At 51.9% G+C, this 21858-nt stretch overlaps 1 protein-coding gene across 4 annotated transcripts in view; it reads right to left on the bottom strand.

Moving 5' to 3' along the window:
• Positions 1-21858, bottom strand: part of SLC38A10 (solute carrier family 38 member 10) — a 41626-nt gene that overhangs the window by 13520 nt on the left and 6248 nt on the right. For all 4 annotated transcript variants that reach the window (XM_066237727.1, XM_066237728.1, XM_066237726.1 and 1 more), the window contains 8 exons: positions 16153-16198; positions 15232-15325; positions 14926-15069; positions 14042-14166; positions 9790-9892; positions 8848-9030; positions 6225-6336; positions 5190-5296 (listed from right to left, as the gene is read on the bottom strand). In XM_066237727.1, coding sequence (XP_066093824.1) covers positions 5190-5296; positions 6225-6336; positions 8848-9030; positions 9790-9892; positions 14042-14166; positions 14926-15069; positions 15232-15325; positions 16153-16198 — 914 coding nt within the window. The remainder of the gene's footprint in view (positions 1-5189; positions 5297-6224; positions 6337-8847; positions 9031-9789; positions 9893-14041; positions 14167-14925; positions 15070-15231; positions 15326-16152; positions 16199-21858) is intronic.

The raw sequence follows: 21858 nt of genomic DNA on the forward strand, positions 1-21858 counted from the left end.
GAGGAGCCTGCCCCTCACACCACCAGCTCATGGCCTCGGATGGAAGGGGACACTCTAAGAAGGAGGAGGTGAGATCAAGAGATCAATTACCATTTGAAAGGCACAGCCTCAACATCCAGTTAGGAAAACCAGGAAAGCCCAAGCCCCAGAACCACAACCACAACCATGTGCTGGTGCTGTGGGGTGGCTGTACTCTGGACATGGAACCCTAGGCAAAGGCCATGCCCCGCCGCACAGTGAGTCCTGAGGACATGATGTAGGTTAGCGAGAACATAAAGATATTGACTCTTTCTAAATTCATTTCCAGCTTCCAATTAGACCAAAACACAAAAAGCTGGAGTTATTTTTGTTAAGAGTCAAAGCAGCTAATTTGAACATTCACATGAAAAATAAACAAGTGAGAACACCCAGAAATGTTATTAATAAAAGCAAAGAAGAGGAATTAGAATAAAGCATCTCAACAGCACGTCCAGAAGCGAGACATACTACCACACAATAGTAATTATAGGCATGTGGAGGGTGGTGGACTGGACAGGCCTGCCAGCGAGTTAGAACCTGAGACCCAAACACACATCATAATGCAACGCAAGGAAATAGATGACATCTCCCATCAGTGACGGACCACAGCCTGACAACTAGCGAGCCACCTAGAAAACACTTAGCTGACCGCCTTGTTTCTTACACTGAAGCAGAAGGCAGATGGAACCAAGAGCTAAGTGGAAAAGTGAATCATGAAAGCAGCAGAATGAGGGAAAAAATTTTTTGTGTGTGTATTTTTCTGAAGTGAGAAGCAGGTAGGCACAGAGACAGACTCCGCATGCGCCCGACTGGGATCCACCGGGCATACCCACGGGGGGGGGGGGGTGATGCTCTGCCCATCTGGGGTGTTGCGCTGTTGCAACTTGAGCCATTCTAACACCTGAGGCGGAGGCCATGGAGCCAACCTCAGCGCCCAAGTCAACTTTGCTCCAATGGAGCCTTGGCTGTGGGAGGAAAAGAGAGAGAAAGAGAGAAAGGAGAGGGGGAGGGGTGGAGAAGCAGATGGGCACTTCTCCTGTGTGCCCCGGCTGAGAATCAAACCCGGGACTTCCACATGCCGGGCTGATGCTCTACCACTGAACCAGGGCCGTGAGGGAAGAATTTTTATGTAGCACTGGAGTGGGAGGGTCTTCCTAACTCTGACTTTTCTCCCCAAAAAGAGTGGAACACTGAGACCTGACAGGCTGGGGAAGCAGTTGCGATCTGGCAGGCAAGGGGCTGGCTCCCTGCTATGTGAGCATTCTGAAGTCACCAGGTACTTCTGGTTTGGCAGGGTGGTGGTCTGGCAGCACACAACCCCCAACTCACAACTACTGTGGAGCTGAATAAAAGCATTCAGATGCCCACCAAAGAAACCTTCACATAACCTCAGCAGGCAAGCTATGAGGACAGGGCCCATCAGCATGGCGTAGAGACAGGGCGCTGAGCACAGGATACAGTGACCCAGACCGGTAAACGCGCACAGGGCAACACCAGGAGTGAGGGGCTCCACTCCTGGAGAAGGAAAGGGCCCGTGTCTTGCATGTCACTCCTCCTAGGCCTAGGCCCATCAGCTGTCACTATCCTACAGAGAGTAGTGCCAAGAGGTGGGCGCTCAGCAGAGCACGAGTGAACTCAGATGATGGCATTTCGTTGAGACCCAGGGAGACTACGCCCGAGCAGTAAGGGCAAAGCAGAGGCAGATCTGTGTCATCTGGACACAGGTCTCTGCCATCCTGTCTGGTGGAAGAGAACTCTGTCACAGCCTCATAAGTTCTCTTAAGCAATGTCCACAAGCTACCAGGAATGCTAGGGGGCAGAGCCAAAGGATGGGAAACCAAGAAACCACAAGGATCTGTGTAAGTAAACATTGACTCTCTGAAGCCACAATGTCTTGAGTTTAAAATGTATGTAAAATTAGAATACACAAAAACAATAGCACCAAAGGCCAGAGGTGGGTAAATGGAGTTAGAATAGCGAGGGGTCCTTGTCTTGCCTCAGCAGCGGTGAAAACTAACTCAGCATCAATGTTGACAAGACAAGGCCCCTATTACACTGCCTTGTGTAACACCGGAAGAACAGGCATGAGTAGCACTGGCTAAAGAAGAATAAAAAACAAATATGGAAAATACCTAATTTATCCAAATGGTAGCAAAAAGAAAAAAAAAGAACAGATGGGAGAAATAAAAAACAAAGAGTAAGACAGAAGCTTTAACACCGCCATTCCAAAGCAGTAATTACATCAAGTGTAAACAGTCTTAAATACTCTAATTAAGAGACTGAATAAAAACAAAACAAGACAAAAGCCAACCATACACTATTTTAAGACATATACCTTTAAAAAAGAGAGTAAGAGAGAAACATACCTTAAATACATTGGCATAGAGAGATTAAAAAAAATAGGATGAAAAAAGCTACATTGTGCATATAGAAATCCCAGACAAGGCTGGGTTAGCAGCCTGACCAGGCGGTGGCGCAGTGGATAGAGTGTCAGACTGGGACGCGGAGGACCCAGGTTCAAGACTCGAGGTTGCCAGCTTGAGCGTGGGCTCATCTGGCTTGAGCAAGGTTCACCAGCTTGGACCCAAGGTCCCTGGCCCTAGCAAGGGGTTACTCGGTCTGCTGAAGGCCTGCAGCCAAGGCACATATGAGAAAGCAATCAATGAACAACTAAGGTGTCCCAACGAAAAACTAATGATTAATGCTTCTCATCTCTCTCTCTGTTCCTGTCTGTCCCGATCTATCCCTTTCTCTGACTCTGTCTCTGTGTTTAAAAAAAAAAAAAAAAAGGCTGGGTTAGCTACAATATATCAGACAAAACTGACTTTAAGGACAGAAGCATTTCCAAAGATAAAAAAAAAGGGGCATTTCACAAGAAAAAGGGTCAGTTTAACAAGACATAACCATCTTAACCTGTAACACAGCATCAAAATAAAAGGTAAGAACTGTAAGAGAAATAAACCTAAAATTATAGTGGGAATGATCATCCCTTCCCCAGAATGATAAACAAAGAGATTTAAAAGTGAGAGTGTGAAAAATCTGAACATAGCATTTGGTAAAGGTGACCTACACACTGCTCCCAAGTGAAGACCATGCAGTGCCATGAACACCCACCAGGGGACCGGATGGTCCACAAAGTGAGTCTCAACTAAGGACAAAGGACTGAGATTCAGTTTGTGTCCTCCAGCCACACAAGGATGATGCCCAAAATCAACAGACAAGGTTACTAGGAAATCGCCCAAAGTGGATAGGAGAAACAACCATGGAAGTTAGAAAATGCTGTGAATCTACTGTTTGATGCAATCTCAGTCAGAGGCCAACGGGCAGTCTTGAAGGAAGTTGACCAGCCACTTCTAAAGCTTGGTCAGAAATGCAAGGGCCAGCAGTAGGAAAGACATATGGCAAAAAGAATGAAGTTGGAGGACTTCTACCTGGCACCAAGACTCACATAAGACCACCCCTGCTGAAACAGATGAGCACTGGTGCACAGGAGGCCGACAGCCCCACACCGCACAGGTGGCTGGTACCTGGGGAAGGGGGAGCTAGCAGCCAGAGTCCCCTGTGGCAATGAACGAGGAGTCAAGAAGCCCTGCAATGTAACAGGAGACTGCCTTCAGGACCTGGGTGAAGCAGAGCTTTCTGAGGTCAGCATAAAAGCACCCAGCAAAGGAACAGGACCAATAGGCTAAACTACGCTAAAGTAAGAACATCTGCTGATCAACATGGGTCATTCGAACATAAAAAGGCAGCCAGCAACAAGAGAAAACATCTGCAATATGTGTGTCTAAGAAGGAGTTATATCTAGTCTTAAAAACTCCAAATCAATAGAAGAGAGACAACCTAATAGATTAAAAATGTTTCAAGACCACCCCACTTGATGGATAAACACCTGGACAGGCCCTTGCCTCATCAGTCACTAGGGGACCATTCCCTACACACCCACCAGAAGGCTGAAATCTGTAGAAGGGATAGTGATAAAAAAGCCACTGGAATTCTAATATGATGCCGAGGACTTCAGAAAAGCAAAAAAAGTTTGGTAAAATCCACTAAAGCTGGACAGACCTGACCCAGGCCCAGCAATACCCCACCCAAGTGAATAACCAACAAAGTGCACACATGTGCAACAGGAGAAACTAGAACAGCCCAACCTGGACCCTGGCCATAGCAGGGTTCACCCAGCAGTGAGCTCAGGCACAGCACTGCCATGGTCCAGCCCCGCAGGTGTGTGGGTGAACGTAGACACAATGCTAAGGAACCCAGACACACACAAACATGCATTGTAAGACTCCATTTACGCCAACTCAAAGGACAGGCAAAATCATTCCAAAATGTTAGAAGACAGACGAGCAGTAACCTTTGACGAGGAAGACGGCAAGGCATCCCTGGAAAGCTTTGGGTGCTGGAAGGTTCCAGATCTGCCCTGGACATGGTTCCGTGGTGAAGTCACTTAGCAAATGTCAAGCTGTAAAAAGGGATTCTGTTTTGCTGTAAGTACACTATACTTCTAAAACTACCAAAGGTAGCAATTAGGAAAAGCTCAGCAACTCCACAAAAGTTAAGTGAACCACAGAGCAGTTCACAGAAAAAGAAACGCCATGCTTCTCAATATGACAGGATGCTCATTTTGCTGCCAGGTGATGAGTGGCAAGAGGCCTGTGCCAGGTTGCGGAGTAAAAGTGGCTGAACTCCCTCCACACAGGTGCCAGGCAGAAGCCACCTGGTTCCACATGCTCATGCCCTCCGACACTACACTTCCATTCTAAACTTCCTACAGACACACCCCCAAACACACTGAAATGCTCATGTGTATAGACACTGTCCCAGTGTGTCTGTAACAATGGAAGACTAGAGGGCTGACTCCATAAGAGTCCCTGCAAGATGGGGGGCTGGCCTCAGGAGGACACACTGACAGTGGCGTCCCCACATAGACACACATTTGGGGAACAGCTGTTCAATATTTGATGTTGATAAGTAAGTTGGTGCCACGCCCACGCCAGGCCCCCATGACCTCCCCACGCACACCTGCTGGTGCTTTCCCATGCACAGACCCCCTCACCTTGGCTTACCCCTGTGTTTTGCCGACCACTGGGACCAAGCAGAAGCCATGAAGTACATGCCCCCCTCTGCAAACCCCAGACAACACTGGCCTGCTGAGGCCAAGCAGCACTCACCTGGGAGAAGACCGTGTTCTTGTGGATCTTCTTATAAATCAGGGCGGGGCAGATAAAGCAGATGAGGCTTCCCATGGTGGCGCCGGTGAGACCCAGGATCGTTTCCACTAGGGATAAGAGGCAGGAAGGGCTGAGTATCAAGGTTGCTCTAGCCACCAAGCCAGCCTGCCACAGAGGCTCACTCAAGCATGACTCCAGAGCGCTGGTAGGGCAGAACCACCTGGTCTGTGCCTACAGGACATCCAGGACCGTGCAGGCCACTACTTCCCAGCTCTTGTGTCTCAGGCAGGTTACCTGCTCTATTCCTGTTTCCTCATTAACGCCACTGCATCCCATGGCCATGAGCCTCACTGAGGCAGCAGGAGCACCTCCCTGGGGCCCCCAGCACAAGGCCCAGCACCATTGCTCTAGCTCCTTGTAGAAACCAGGGAGACTTCTTGACAGTTCAGCACCCATCATCCTGAACCAGGGGCTGGCTCCACACTGCATGGCTCCATGTTAACTGCCATGCTGCTCAGAGTGACCGAGCAGGACTGTCCCAGGACACGTGTGAATACCAGGAGTATGGGGCCCTGGGCTGTGACTTGAGGAGGGCATGTGCAGTTCCACTCAGGATCTGATGATAAGTTTGTCTGTCCCCAGGGAGCTGGAGGCCTGAAAACAGACACCCTGCACATTCTCACCTTTACCCTGGTGAGGCATCAACTAAATCAGGTGACAGGCAGGAAGGAGCTGCTTTGTAGCAGCCACCTGCACAGATCAGGCTGGCTGCCTGCAGCATGGTTTCTGCCTGGGTCAACTCAGGTTTTCACACCTGTTTGTAGTCCCCATAAGCTGCCACATTTATCCTACACCTTTCCTGATGCTGAGGAAGATTCTTGGGTGCCTGAGAATTTCCAGATTGTTTAGGGAACAGAAGAGCGGCAGGAGACTCAGAGATGAGGTGGCCACTAAGTGTCCATATGTATTAGCAGGACGCACAATAGGAGGGGAGTGCGTGGCAAGGCCGGTGCCAGAGCAGCAGCACCCACTTACCACTAGGGATCATCATCCCACCAACCATGGTTCCAAACACAACCGAGAGTGTGAGTGCCTTGAACCGCAGGGGTGGCATGTAGCCTCCAGCCGCGAAGGTCCCATCTTTCTGCTACATGTAAGAAAATGCAAACAAAAAGGTTTTGAGATGCTGGTTTCCCCCACTGCTCTCCTGGGAACAAGACCCAAAGGGCCCTGCTGATGCCCCAGGGGTCTGCACGGAGGCCCCACACTGTGGTCAAACAACACTGATGTGAACCTGCAACCTGACCTGTAAGGCCCAGGTCACCCCTGTACTATGGACAGGCTCCATGACTTCAGGTGGAAAGGTCAGTGGCAAGTCCCAATATCCTCTGGGAGCAATGCCACACAACTTCATGTGAGCCCCCCCCAACAGGTCTCAGGGTGGGACCTGCACACTCACACCTTGCAGTTGTGTGACATGCAGGGAGAAAAATAAAGGGAACAGCTGAGAGGAGGCACACCCAGCTCCTTCACCTCTGTACCTCAGTTTCCTCATGTGTAAACATGGGATCAGATGGCAGTGAGGACCAATTAAAGTGACGGAAGTGAAGCTTCTAGAACAGGGGGACTATAAAAACACCAATACAGGGAGGCTTCAGAACCTTCCAGACTAGAACTTCGAGCACCCAATTTCCAAGTCCGAGGTAATTTTCTTTTGACAGATGGGAGGCTACGGACAGAATTTCTTTCTTTTTTTTCTTTTTTTACAGGGACAGAGAGAGAATCAGAGAGAGGGATAGATAGGGACAGACAAGAACTGAGAGAGATGAGAAGCATCAATCATCAGTTTTTCGTCGTGACACCTTAGTTGTTCATTGATTGCTTTCTCATATGTGCCTTGACTGCGAGCCTTCAGCAGACCGAGCAACCCCTTGCTTGAGCCAGCGACCTTGGGTCCAAGCTGGTGAGCTTTTTGCTCAAACCAGATGAGCTCGCGCTCAAGCTGGCGACCTTGGGGTCTCAAACCTGGATCCTTCTGCATCCCAGTCCGACACTCTATCCGCTGCACCACCGCCTGGTCAGGCCGGACAGAATTTCTAAGCAACCTCAGGATGGTAACTGTCTCTATCTTCTGACCCAGGACTTCCTATGCAAGACATTCACCCAAGAAATACTCCAGAGATAAAAAGGAGGGCTGTGTGTGTGGACTTCATGAGAGCTATCCCTGAGAGGTCAGGGCAAAAGGCCAGCAACAACCGGAGCATCTGACCAGGTGAAAGAGCAAGGGCACAGAGATAGCGAGTTTCCATGGAAACAGAAACCCTCAGCCTGTCCCCTGAAGACAGAAGACAGTAAAGGCTATGCTGCTGTGCCTCTGTGAGGAGACACTCGCCTGGCCGTCCCTGTGATAGGTGTTTATTTCCTGAGTTAATGCTGCCTCTGGGCCACTGTGGATTTTCAATGTTAAAACAATAAAAACAAGTCACATACAGCAGCACAAACTCTGCTTAGATACAAAGTGCACGTGTGCCTCAAACAGTGAAAGACATGGGCTGGTAACCCACAGGGTGGGGCCAGGCTGGACATCAGGAAGACCTACAGCCACATGAGATGCCTGCCACCACCACCCCCACCAAGGGACAAAGTGCTAAGTCAGGCCTGGCTTGGCGCTCACTGCCTAAACAGCTAATGGGTTGAGGGGGGCAAACCAGACAGGGAGGGTGGCCAGTACTTCAGGGCTCAACCTCTGTCACGAGCTGCTGTCTCTAATGGCAAGATCCATGGGAAGTGCTCTTAACTGACGTGCTGACGTGGACAATGAGCCCTATTCCAGCTGTTTCAGGGCCCAGGGGTCCCACCCTCTGCAGTCTGACTGAAACACTCTCCCCTAGAGTCTCTGGACAACAGTCTGTGGCCTAAACAAGTCACATGGGACTTGTGTGGCCACTAAATGTCCCAGTTGACGCCAGAGACCAGGCTCAAGGACCTCAGACAAGGGACACAACATTGCCACAGAGAAAACCCACAGATCTCGGACTCCCAAGATGTCTTTGGGCATGAGCCATTATATGTGTGCCTTCTGTTGTCAACTTAGGAGCAGTCAGAGCTGGAACGTTTGAAAGCGTGTTATCAAAGCCTCAGCAGCACCGTGTCTGCACACATGATGGCTCAGACCTCTTTCGTCACACCGTGAGAATGCTCAGTCACACTTAGTTGAGGTTGACAGTGCACTGACCCCAATGCCCATGATCAATCAGCTCCTGCCCATCAGGCCGGCCCATCCCCATCCCAACCCATTCCTCACTCCCCAGGACTGCGTGAACGCAGGCTCCTGAGGTCTGGCTCCTTCTCTGGGGAAGCAACTGCATAGCTGGGAAGTCACAGTGATGACCAGACCTGCTTGGACAATGGGCTGACTCCACGTCTGACTCAGTCCCTGTCTGTTCTGGTACTGTCTCTTTTCCCCAAAGTTGGATTTTAAAAAATCCCTATTAAAAGATTTCATTTTAACTGAAGCTTTTTTTATGTTTAGCTAAAAGAGCTTGCCTACCACTGGCCAGGAAAGTGAAAACTAGCAAAGCCACTAAAAAGAACATAATCAGGATCAGGAAACTCACACGTAACCAGCACAGCGTCATCTGGAGGGTGGAGACCTTACCTGCTGCTCGAACAGCAGGGTGTTCAAGGCCTGTCTGCAGGGCAGGATCATCATGGGGAAGCCCACAGCCACCGACATCATGAAGCCAGCGCGAATCATCTGGGTCACCAAGTTGGAGGGGAAGTGCATTAGCACGTTGCCAGCAATGGCCTCGGTGAAACTCACGTAGCCAAAGAACCCCACCTGCCAGAAGACAAAGCAGAGGGAGTGTGCTGAGTCAACCCTCCCTGGAAAGGCCTGCGGGCACCTCACAGGCACCCTCCTGCCTCGTAAAAGGTCCTCCTTGATAAAGGTAAACACCTAAAAGTGAGGGTCCCACAAGGCTTTTCATGAAGACAACAGGGCACCAAGACCATGGAGCTCCTGAGGGCAAAGGGAGGAGCCAGGGGCCCCACAATCCCTACATGCAGAGGGCAGACCTTAATGTGGTTTGAAATCCCAAGCAGGGCACCGTGGGATAAACAACATCCCCATGGACAGAAACACTCTGTCAGCGATGATCTGCAGGGATCATTTGTAAACACAACTAGATTGCTGAAACCATGGAGCTCAGGGCAACGAGCCACAGCCTTTGCGTATTTGCAATTTTGTCTGTAGTGTAATGAAACAGCACATAGGAGCATTAGAGGCTGGGGGAGAAATCAACCCACTGCACTGTCACTGCCAGTGGCTGCAGCCCTTCTGCAGGCACCAGCCGGGGCCCAGACAGCGCCATCCACCTGGAGCTCCTCCTGGGACAGGAGCACCAAAGCTGCCAGGGCAGAGTGGTTCTCAGGGTGGAGTTGAGGAGCTTGCGACCACTGGGCTCTGGGACACCTGTACAGGGGTTCTGAGCTAGCCCAGAACCGGTCTGTGCCAGGGGACTGTGAGTAGCTGGCAGGAGGTAGTATCACTCTCGGCACAGCCACCCACCCGGACATGGCGGGAGGGGGGTTGTCCTACCATGACGTAGAAGGTGGTAACCACGTTGAGGGAAGAGGCAAATATGGAGCTCATGGTTTTCACTGACGGCTCATCCAGGCTGTCATAGGTGGGCAGGACCTGACTGTGTAAAAACAGGTGGCTTCATAAAACAGATTCCAGAGACAGACATGCCCTCTCAGGCTCCCAGTCCCACATACCCAGCCTAGAATCTATGACACCTCCCCTCCCACCACACTCTCCACCACATAACTCAAAACTGAGTCAAGATGTTGCAACATTGGGAGGGGGGCCAGGTATGCACTCAGAGCCTTCCCCACATGTTCCCTGCAAACACTTGACAAGTGCCACAGAATGAAAGGCCGTTTGTCCCACTGAAGCAGGAGCGTGACTGCTCCGGGCAGCATGTTTACAGGGGAAGCAGGAAGCGGTTCAGAGCATTACTGTCAAAAGACTGCAAAGTTAAACAAACACAAGCTGGCCTGGATGCCCGCCCATCTCTGCGCCTCAGCAGTGCTCAGAGCCGCATGGACAGGAGACAAGAGATTCCAGAGCAGCGGCCTCTGTCCCATAGCCCCAGGCCAGGCATGCAGTGCTGCTGGGTGGGGAAGGGACACATCCATGTGGGCTCTCCTGCAAGAATCAGAAATGGGGGGACATGGAGGGGGTCTGAGGGCAGCCCCAGGAAAAGGGAGCTGTGCTGGGGGCATCCAGACAGGAAAGCAAGGGTGATATTGTGCTGAGGGTGGCCGCTCTCCAGTCTCATCCACTGTGCTCCCAGTGGAGCTCACAGACATGGCCCCAAGGCAGCCGTGGGCACTGGTCATGCAGTGCAAAAGTCACACAGGTCCTGAGGCACTGGGGGGAGGGGGTGCGTCACAACAGAAAATCATCAGCATTAAGGAGACAAGCACAGCAGGCAGTGGAGCCAAACCTCAAAACCACCTTTAGAAAGTGAGATACAAACAAGAAGGATATGCAAACTTGACCACAAAGCGAAAAATAAGAACAGGTGGAGAGGCCTGGCTGCCAGAAACTGAAGCCTGACACCCGGTCCTGTGCATAGGTCTCATCAGGCACCCCCATGGGCAAAGGTCACCAGAGGACTGGGATGCTGCAGGCCTGTGCAGCTGGGAGGTGGCAGAGGACCTACAGGGGAAGCAGCTTGAATGTGCCAACTGGCTCCTGGGGCTGGAGCAGGGTCCACACTAGGGAGCCCAGCTTGGGGAGTGGCATCAGCTCCAGGACTTGGGACTTCCCTCCTCGACCCCTGTACACACAGGAGGAGTCCCTGACCTGGATGCTGTGGGCACTGTGGGGAAGGGCCAATATATAGTCAAGTGTGGAAAGGCCAGCCGTAATCACCCCCAAACATGTTGATGTCCCAGCGACCCCTGGTGATGAGAGCCACAGACACCCATGATGGCCCATCTCAGCATTCTACCTTGCTAAACAGCCCTCGTGACTCAGTTTACCTAAGTCAGACGGAGCTTTCTCCATATAACCACCAGGCACACTCTTCCTGCCCCACTGCACAGATCCAGGCCCAGAGTGCCCTCCTTTGGGTACTGCTGGTTCTGCATCCCAGCACTCACTGGCCACAAAGGAAGACCAGGAGCCACACCTATATGGCAAAGCAGAAGCCTGGTCATCCCTGCAACAAGGAGACCAGTCACATAGGGGGAGCCTGGAAGTCACTGGCAAGGGCAGACAGGAGCCCCAATCCCTGCACATGCTCCAATGCAGACACAGTGGGAGGGAAGAGCTGTCTCTGCCCCTGATGGGGAGGTCAGCAGGCTGGCTGGACCGGGCCGAGGCCTGTGGACACCCCCACTGTTCAATGGAAGACATGAGCATATCTGCAGGCCAATATCCTCTGTGAGGGGCAGAATGACCCGCGCTCATAAGCCTTCCAGACCTATCATTTGACCTAACAACCAAACCTAACAGATGTGTGCTAGCTGCCATGTGGCCACTACCAAAACAGACCAACAATGGGGTTATTTACTCATTTCTTTTTTGTATTTTTCTGGAGAAGCAGGGAGGCAGTCAGATAGACTCCCACATGCACCCGACCAGGATCCACCTGGCATGCCCACCAGGGGGCGATGCTCTGCCCATCTGGGGCGTCGCTCTGTTGCAACCAGAGCCATTCTAGCACCTGAGGCAGAGGCCACAGAGCCATCCTCAGCGCCCGGGCCAACTTTGCTCCAATGGAGCCTTGGCTGCGGGAAGGGAAGAGAGAGACAAAGAGAAGGGAGAGGGGGAAGGGTGGAGAAGCAGATGGGTGCTTCTCCTGTGTGCCCTGACCGGGAATCGAACCCGGGACATCCACATGCCGGGCCAACGCTCTACCACTGAGCCAACCAGCCAGGGCCAACCACGGGGTTATTTTTAAAAATGCAAACTCCAGACAAAAGGGACAACTGATAACCAGGTGCCAGGGAAAGAATGTGACTTCCATCACCAATTGTGATGGAACGCTGAACAGCAAGAGAGGAGTGTGTTCTGCTGGAAACTGAGCTGCCAGGAGATGAGAGGTGGGGACAGAGACTTGGCTGGATCTTGCATGTGATGTGAACACAGGATGAGTGCATTTCATGTCACACTGGTTTGTGATCGGCGCCATCATGTCCATGAGAGTGATGAAGGTGGGGGGATCGCTCCGCCAACCCCCGCACGCTGATGGTCTTTTCCCATCTGCACTGGATTCACACCTCTTTACTGAGCGGGTGACTGGCTCTCGCCACAGTGGTAAAGGTACTGCTGCTGGAGTTATAGAAACAGCCTCGTCTGCACTCAAGAGCTCCATGCCAGGGAAGGCTCACACTCACATGCATACAGACCTCTGAACACATCCCAGAGGCCGCCTGCAGGCAATGTTTGTGCCACTTCCTTCTAAATATTCTCATGTAAACAACTCACTTCTGGAAAAATGTTTGGGACTCTGCGGATCAGATGGTTTGGGCTGTTTCACACTCCTACAGCCAGCTCTTCTCATGGGGGCCTGAGCCAACTGGGTGCTCTCACCAACAGTGCCACAGCATTTCAGGAATAAAGTTGATTTCTCAATAGAAAAGCTATATAGGTGCTAGCCGGGTAGCTCAGTTGGTTAGACCATCATCCCTATATGCCAAGGTTGTGGGCTCATACAAGATGTGCTGGTTAGGGCACATACAAGAATCAACCAATGGCCTGACCAGGTGGTGGCGCAGTAGATAAAAGTGTCAGACTGGGACACAGAGGACCCAGGTTCGAGACCCCGAGGTCACCAGCTTGAGCCCAAGGTCACTGGCTCGAGCAAGGCGTCACTCAGTCTGCTGTAGCCCCTTGGTCAAGGCACATATGAGAAAGCAATCAATGAACAACTAAGGAGCTGTAACAAAGAATTGATGCTTCTCATCTCTCTCCCTTCCTATTTGTCCCTATCTGTCTTTCTCTCTGATTCTCTCTGTCACACACACACACACACACACACACACACACACACACACACAGAAAGAATCGACCAATGGCCTGACCTATGGTGGCACAGCAGATTAAGCATTGACCTGGAATGCTGAGATCGCTGGTTCAAATCCCCAGGCTTACCCAGTCAAGGCACATACAAGAAGCAACTACTACTATGAGTTGATGCTTCCAGCTCCTCCCCTCCCTACTTTCTCCCTCCCAACTTTCTCTCTCCTCTCTCTAAAAATCAATAAATAAAATCTTAAAAAAAAAAGGAATCAACCAATAAGCCTGACCAGTAGTGATACAGTAGATAGAGTGTCAACTAGGGACACTGAGGTCCCAGGTTTGAAACCCCAAAGTCTCCAGCTTGAGCATGGGATCATCAAGCCCAAAGGTTGTGGCTTGAGCAAGGGGTCACTGGCTCAGCTGGAGCCCTCCCCCCATCCCAGTCAAGGCACATATGAGAAGCAATCAAACAACTAAAGTGACACAACTACAAGTTGATGCTTCTCATCTCTCTCCTGTCTTTTGAAAAACAAAAAATCAACCAACGAATGCACAAATAAGTGGAATAAATAGATGTTTCTTTCCTCTTTCCCTTCCTTTATTTCTAATCAATAAAAAAAATTAAAAGCTATATAAAAATATAACTATCTTCCTCAAGGCAGAGGGAGAAGATCACGACTGAAGAGGACACAATTTTTGGTGGCCTTACTGGGCAAGTAAGAAAACAGACAGATGAAACCCATGGCCCAGCACTGGACCCCCCACCCACACAGAACACAGGCCCACCTAGGCTCTGGAAGCAGGTGGTACTTACGACTGGCAGGCAAAGGACATGCCAAAGATGGGGATGCAGCGGAAGATGCCCTCCCAGCGAATGTAGCTGACCCGCTGCAACCATTGCCCACCAAAGAGGCCGTGCTTGAGCGAGGACAGCACAATCTGTGTGAGGAGGAGAAAGAGGTGCTTGGGGACCAGTCAGTCCCGCTCCCCATCTCAGCCGGCATGCACCCATAGCAAGCCTGGTGCCAGGAGGCCGGGATTCTGCACCCTCAGGGTTCCCTGCCCTCTGGTGGACAACAAGCTGACCAAGTGCTGCCACAAGGAAAACTCACTGCAGGGCCCACCTGCACTCAGGCAGCTGCCTGTGCAGGGGCCACTTAGCCCACACAGTGAGCAGTGAGGCCTACTGCAGGGCCCACTCCGTTGCCCCAAGGACAGGATGGTTCCCCCAAACTGGGCAGGTCCTTGCCCAGCCCCATGACGACAGGCTTATGGAGAGCAGTGGCTAGCCGACAGGCTGGCACTCACAGCTAAGGGCTGCTAGGAACACATACAGGTGCTTGATCCTCTAAGGAGAACTAACTGCAAAGACTTCTAGGTCCTGTTTCCCAGGGCAGATCATTCTGACCTTGCCAGTGAACGGGCAGATCATGGCCCAGGTCCCAGGGAATCTGCTCAGCCTCTAAGCGTAAGAACCAGATGCTCCGAGTACCCACTGTACATGGGACCATTCCATCCGGTTGCTTAGAAACGCTCACTTAGAAAAAAACACCCCCATGACCAAATACTGGCACTGTAACTCCTGACCACACAGTCACCTAAAACTCGTCCCCTAATATGAGACACGACTTCACTCTCACTTCCCAGGGGACCAGCTGCAGGTGCATATGGACCAACCAGCGAGCCCCTAACACTCACCACAAACATGAACGCGGCATAGAAGAGCAGGGCCATGGCACTGAAGGACTGGATGGAGGCCATCATGTTCCGCTGCAGGCTTAGTGGCAGCACAATGCACAGTGACACCACGAAGAGCAGGAGCATGCGGAAGGTGTCTGTCACCTGGGGGCCAAGCAATGCTGGGCAGGTGCCACACAGGAGTATCTTGTGCTTCCAGCCCAAGTGCCCAGACCTGACACCTCCTCTTCCCACAGGTCTGAGATGGGGACTTACAGGGTGTTACATAAGCATCCAAGACACCAGACACCTGAGGGGTGTCCTTACCTGAAATCCAAACAGCCGAGCAAAGAAGTTGGTCCCCAGATCGCCAATGACGACATAGAAGGCAATGCAGGTCCCCAGCATCAGACCAATCATGCTACAAAGAAGGGGGTCGTGACTTTCATGGCACTTTACAGGAGCCTGTGGTCTCACCACAGCCAGAGCCAGCCCTAAGCTGAGGATCAGGCTCCAGCTGTGCTCGTGGTTCTGCGGGGATGCTAAGGCAGATGCTGGGCCTTGCCGGCCACTACTGACATCGCCCAAAGGCTGGGCTGCATGAAAGATGCAATTTCACATGTTTACAGGACCTGGATACGTCTGTGAAGTGCAATTTTTACTTGGAACGTATACTGAATAACAGTACACTTTATGGGGTTTCATATTCTCTCCACAGAAGCTTCTGAGAGTTCTCTCAGGTGCAACAAACACGCATTGTGATGTCAGACAAGTCACAGGACAGCGCCTTTCGGAAAGGGTGATCCCATATTCAGAATCCTGAAAGTGTAATTTCCCAGCAATGTTTTCATCTCATAAAATTTTACTCCAAAGGGAGAAAAATAGGACATTCCCAGTTTAATGCTACCTTAATGCAACAGTGTGTTCAGGGGTGGAGCATGCCCGTGTGGGAACAGCCCTGAGAGGGAGACCACCGTGGTGGTGTATTCCCGAGCTTTCCATGTCATATTTTCCTTTGAAAGACTTAAATGAGGCATTCAACCTTGAAATGGATCATTTTAAGGGTACAATGAATTGAACTTTGAAATACTTACTAACACTTGAGAAAGGCACTATAAGGTATAAACCAACCCTGGTCTGAAGCATAGGCTTCATTTTGTAACCATCCTCAAGTTTCCCTGTTAGGTACAGGGCTGAGGGGAGAGGGGGAAGACAGAGAAAAGCCTCCCCCAAGGGAGTACCACCTACCTGGTCTCCACTAGCATCTTCCCAGCTTTTCCATAGGCATGAAATGCTAGTGCAGAACAGAAAGAGAATCAATGCTTGACAGCACAAGGAGGGTATCAGTCAAGACGGGTCCTGGTACAAGTTGTGAAATGCAATGTGACAAGAGCCCGCTGGTCTGGCATTTCACGGTGTAAGGGGGGCATACTTTTATTTTAGTCCCATGCTTTTCTTAGATCTGTCATTAGGAAGTGGAAACCACATAAAACAAGAAGAAAGCAAGGAAAGACAGGCAGTTGGTTGTTTTTTTTTTTTTTTTTTTTTTTTTTTTTATTCATTTTTAGAGAAGAGAGAGAGAGGGAGAGAGAGAGATAGAGAGGGAGAAAGAGAGGAGGGGGGAGGAGCTGGAAGCATCAACTCCCATATGTGCCTTGACCAGGCAAGCCCAGGGTTTCAAACCGGCGACCTCAGCATTTCCAGGTCGATGCTTTATCCACTGCGCCACCACAGGTCAGGCAGGCAGTTGGTTTTTCACAAAAAAGAAAGGAAGAAAGGAAGGAAGGAAGGAAAAGAAAAGAAAAAAAAAGAAAAGGCCTAGTTGCCTAGCCCAGCATACCCAGTATTCACAGCTTGAGCCAGAAGGCCTAAGAGCTTTTATGTTCTCTATCTGTGATTTTGAAAGAAAATTTAGAGAATGCTTTCAAGTATGGCACTCTGGGACGGGAGGGGCGAGCACTCTGGGGCTGGCCCACTTTCAAAGTACACAGTGGAGAGCAGTGTCAGTCCTTCTTTCCTGACCACTGAAACACTTCCAGCAGATGGGAGGTACCTCTCCCAGGACCTGACAGTGGCTAGGTAACCCTGCAACACGCCCCTTCCACAATGGTCCAGCAGGATGAGGAAAGAGGGAAGTTTCATCTCCCAGGAACAACCAGAGTAGGGTGTATGTGATAGGAGGGCCCCAGTGTCCAGCCCCTCGTTCCTCCTTCATCAGGGCCAGGGCCCTCCAGGGAGACCTGGGAAGCAGGAGGCATGCAGGCCATTGGTGTGAATGACTCCAAAATAAACACTCGTCCTCACTTTCAAGTTACTTAGAAAGAGAGCGTTGCCAAAAGCAAGAGAGCCTGGCACCTGGCTCAGCTCCATGGTCATGGCGCCTAGGCCAGGCAAAGACTGCTCTCAGGGTCCCTCTGGCCTCCATGGCTGGCTGACCCTGGATGGAGACTCGCATCTCAGGTGCCCCTAATAGAACCTATTTGTAGCACAAAGCAACCTGTACTGAACACAGGTCCTTGCACAGGACACTGATCAAGATGCAACTTCAAAAACTGGGAGTTCCAGACAGCATCCCAAGGCCATGCTGTCAGCAAAAAGAAGCTCTCAAAGCCTCTCAAGGATGCCCCCGACACCACACAAAACTGAGTGCCCTGAATGTGGAAGCGGCACACTACTGGCTACCCCATCCTTTTTCTTCTCCAAAAGGAAGCTCAGCATCTATGACATACCCTAAATACTCAGAGCAATCACCAGAGAAAGTTCCTGAGCACACCTGCATCCTAGACAGAGGGAAGGGGCTCTACAAGGTCAGAGGACAAACTCAGGAGGTGGCACCTCTTCACCCTGAAAGATGCAACTGGTCCCAGAGTGACTCAAGGTGCTGTTCCTACAGAGAGCGACCTGCAGTTCAAGCCTACCTGCCCTCCCCCTTTCCTTCACTGGGGGAAACCCCCACCCATACTCATACCACACACACCCCACACTCCCCACACCATTTCAGGTGTCAATCCCTCAGCAACCTCTAACTCTAAATCTCAAATACAAAAGCCTAGGAGTCACCCCCAGCCTCCTGACTAGTGTGGCTCTGGGAGGATGGAGGGGCATGGTCTGCCCTCTGTTCCTCTGGGGGGAGCCACAGCACCAGATCATCCCCCAGGACTGGGCAGCATCTTCCTGAGCAAGCACACATGAATGCGGACTGGACACTGAGGTCCAGCCTTCTTCCTCAGTTGTGACAGGCATTCTGCAGTTAACAGGCCAGGCCACATGGGGACAAAGGCCAGTGGGGTCTAAGCAGTACTCTTGCTGAATGCAGAACTGGTGTCAGGAGGAGCACCGAGCACTGGGTCAGCTTATTCTCCTGGGGCCACATCATGGCCCACAGGCCAAGGCTGCTGTGGACAAAGCTAATTCCTAGCCAGCCTCATTCGGTGAAGGATCCTGGCCCCCCACACCTCCACTCACATCCTAAGACTCTCTCTTTTTTATTTTTGTATTTTTCCGAAGCTAGAAACCGGGAGAGACAATCAGACAGACTCCTGCATGTGCCCGACTGGGATCCACCCAGGACGCTCACCAGGGGGCGATGCTCTGCCCCTCCAGGGCATCGCTCTGTTGCAACCAGAGCCACTCTAGCGCCTGGGGCAGAGGCCAAGGAGCCATCCCCAGCGCCCGGGCCATCTTTGCTCCATGGAGCCTCGGCTGCAGGAGGGAAAGAGAGAGACAGAGAGGAAGGAGAGGGGGAGGGGTGGAGAAGCAGATGGGCGCTTCTCCTGTGGGCCCTGGCTGGGAATTGAACCCGGGACTTCTGCACGCCAGGTCCACGCTCTACCACTGAGCCAACCGGCCAGGGCCACATCCTAAGACTCTTGCTCACCAATACCCCACAGCAGCAGGGCAGAGATGGGAGTGCAGCATGCATGGAACCATACAGGTGAAGTTGGTGGGATAACCTTAACCCAGCCATGCCCAGAGCCAGGGCTTGGATGACAGTTGACGCCCCATTGCTACTTGCACAGAGGACAATAAACATTTGTTGATAAATGAGGGTTAGGAGGGTGTAAAGCCCCCAGGTGTGAGAAAAGCCTGGTTTTATGGTCCTTATTTCCCAAGCCAAGTAGCCATATGTCTGGGTCACACATCCCAGGACAGTGGAAGAAACTGCTCTAAACAGCCTCTGCAGGCCCCGCACCAGCACAGTAGTGGTGGCGGGCTGACCAGGGCCACCGATACATGCAGTCGGATGACTGAGGGATCAGGAGACCACATGCTGCTCACACTGGAGGGTCCCAAGGTGCTGGCTACACCCTAAACAGTGCAGGACTGGGACACGGAACCCTAAAGGCAACTGACCAGCTGGCATTTCTGCCTATCTTCTGAAAATGAGGTTTAGAAATTTCTCTGTGGAGGAAGGGCATGCAGGGCATGCAGGTAAGGGAGAAGCTGGTGAAATTCACAGCCCAGGAGCAGACAACAAAACACAGTAGCACCAACAACAAACCACTGAAGCTGTGAGTCCCCAGCTGGCACAGTCTGCTATGCAGCGAATGCCACACGTTATGCCCACTACCAGGGGCTAGGCCAATGGGAACTCTCAAAAACTCAAACCCACCCATCCAGGGAGTGCACGATCCCCAGCACTGTCCCCAGGTCTGGACAGAGGCCATCTGTCCATCCCCTCATCCCCACAGATACTCAATGCCTGAGGACTTGCTAACTAGACTGTCTGCCCCAGCCTATGGCTAGGGCTCTCCTCTTGGGTCACCCTTTTGGGCCCAGCACAAGTTCTGGTGGCATATCTCACCCAGGAAAAGGGAGGACAGGGAAAAAGGCCCTTGAAACAGCAGCAAGAAGTGGCTGGGAGGCAGGCACAGCTGCTGACCATGGGGTTGAGACAAAGTCTCGGCTCCTCCTGTCTAGGGCTCCTTTCCATGTGCTGGGTCCCTCCATTTCTGAGATGGGGTCACAACCCAACCAAGACCAAGGGTGGCTGACGCTGTAGACTGGGCCCAGGGACACTGTGTGAGCCTCTGCTTTGGTACACAAAACACAATGGACCTGACCTGTGGTGGCTCAGTGGATCAAGCATCAACCTGGAATGCTGAGGTTACTGGTTCAAATCCCTGGGCTTGCCCGGTCAAGGCACATATGAGAGTTGATGCTTCCTGTTCCTCCCCCCTTTCTCTCTTTCTCTCTCTCTTCTCTAAAATGAAGAAATAGGCCCTGGCTGGTTGGCTCAGCGGTAGAGCGTCGGCCTGGCGTGCGGGGGACCCGGGTTTGATTCCCGGCCAGGGCACATAGGAGAGGCACCCATTTGCTTCTCCACCCCATCCTTCCTCTCTGTCTCTCTCTTCTCCTCCCGCAGCTGAGGCTTCATTGGAGCAAAGATGGCCTGGGCGCTGGGGATGGCTCCTTGGCCTCTGCCCCAGGCACTAGAGTGGCTCTGGTTGCGGCAGAGCGACTCCCCAGAGGGGCAGAGCATCGCCCCCTGGTGGGCAGAGCTTCGCCCCTGGTGGGCGTGCCGGGTGGATCCCGGTCGGGCGCATGCGGGAGTTTGTCTGACTGTCTCTCCCCGTTTCCAGCTTCAGATAAAAATGGAAAAAAAATAAAAATAAAATGAAGAAATAAAAATAATAATAAAAAAAACAACCCTGAAGTTTCTCTTTAAAAAAAAAAAAAAGACACAATGGGAGGCCACTGGTGGTTTCAAATCCTTTTGCTTCTGATGTGGGAACTGGGCTATGGTCATCCAAGCAGGAGCCCCCAGCCACCGTGTGGAAGGTTGTCCACAGGTAGCCTTGCTTTTTTCAGCCTTTCACATCTAGCCAAACTGGTATGCCTTCTCAGGACTAAGAATAATCAAACAGCGGTCAAAAGCCACAGCCTCTGCCCTGGCCGGTTGGCTCAGCGGTAGAGCGTCGGCCTAGCGTGTGGAGGACCCGGGTTCGATTCCTGGCCAGAGCACACAGGAGAAGCGCCCATTTGCTTCTCCACCCCTCCGCCGCGCCTTCCTCTCTGTCTCTCTCTTCCCCTCCCGCAGCCAAGGCTCCATTGGAGCGGAGATGGCCCGGGCGCTGGGGATGGCTCTGTGGCCTCTGCCTCAGGCGCTAGAGTGGCTCTGGTCACAATATGGCGACGCCCAGGATGGGCAGAGCATCGCCCCCTGGTGGGCAGAGCGTCGCCCCTGGTGGGCGTGCCGGGTGAATCCCGGTCGGGCGCATGCGGGAGTCTGTCTGACTGTCTCTCCCCGTTTCTAGCTTCAGAAAAATGAAAAAAAAAAAAAAAAAAAAAAAAGGCCACAGCCTCTGCAGTCTGTGGTCACCGCCATCATTCAGGCACAGACAGGCACTTCGTGGGGCATCGCCCACAAGAACCCGGCTGTACAGAGACCTTCAGTGAGGAGGAAAGGGGTCACCTCGCAGGCCCCAGCCCTGCAGATAAAGGAAAGGCCACACCGGAGCACATTTCATCCCAAGTAAAACTAGTTCTCCCCATGGATCAAGTTTAGCAAATAAATTTCACTTCCTCAAGTGAGTCCAATGATGAGTCTGACAGCACCATTCTCATCAAATAGGAAGAAGGACCTTCAGGCCTGAGATCAGAACAAACCAGCACCTGGGTGCCAGTGCAAAGCAGACAGATGGAAGCTAGAGGCCATGCCCCACATGGGTCTTGCAGGTGTCATCATTTTGTTTATCCCCCTGAAACTCTGCATACCATTTCCTCCCTACTTCGACAGCTGTCAGCTGAGGACCAGTGTGGGCCCTACCAGGAGGACCCAGTGTCCCAGCTGCACATGGGCTGGGGGGGTCAGAAGCTTTCAGCCAGAGGCCAGGAGTTTTCCCCAGACACACACAAGGTTGGCTCCCACCCTCAATTTCCCAGGAACGGAAGGCCGAGCCAAAGGGTCCTGAGGCAGGCACAGACATGGCAGCCTTGACATGGTCCTCAGAG

This window comes from Saccopteryx bilineata, chromosome 6 (assembly GCF_036850765.1).
Source record: "Saccopteryx bilineata isolate mSacBil1 chromosome 6, mSacBil1_pri_phased_curated, whole genome shotgun sequence".
In the NCBI taxonomy this organism is placed as follows: domain Eukaryota; kingdom Metazoa; phylum Chordata; class Mammalia; order Chiroptera; family Emballonuridae; genus Saccopteryx; species Saccopteryx bilineata.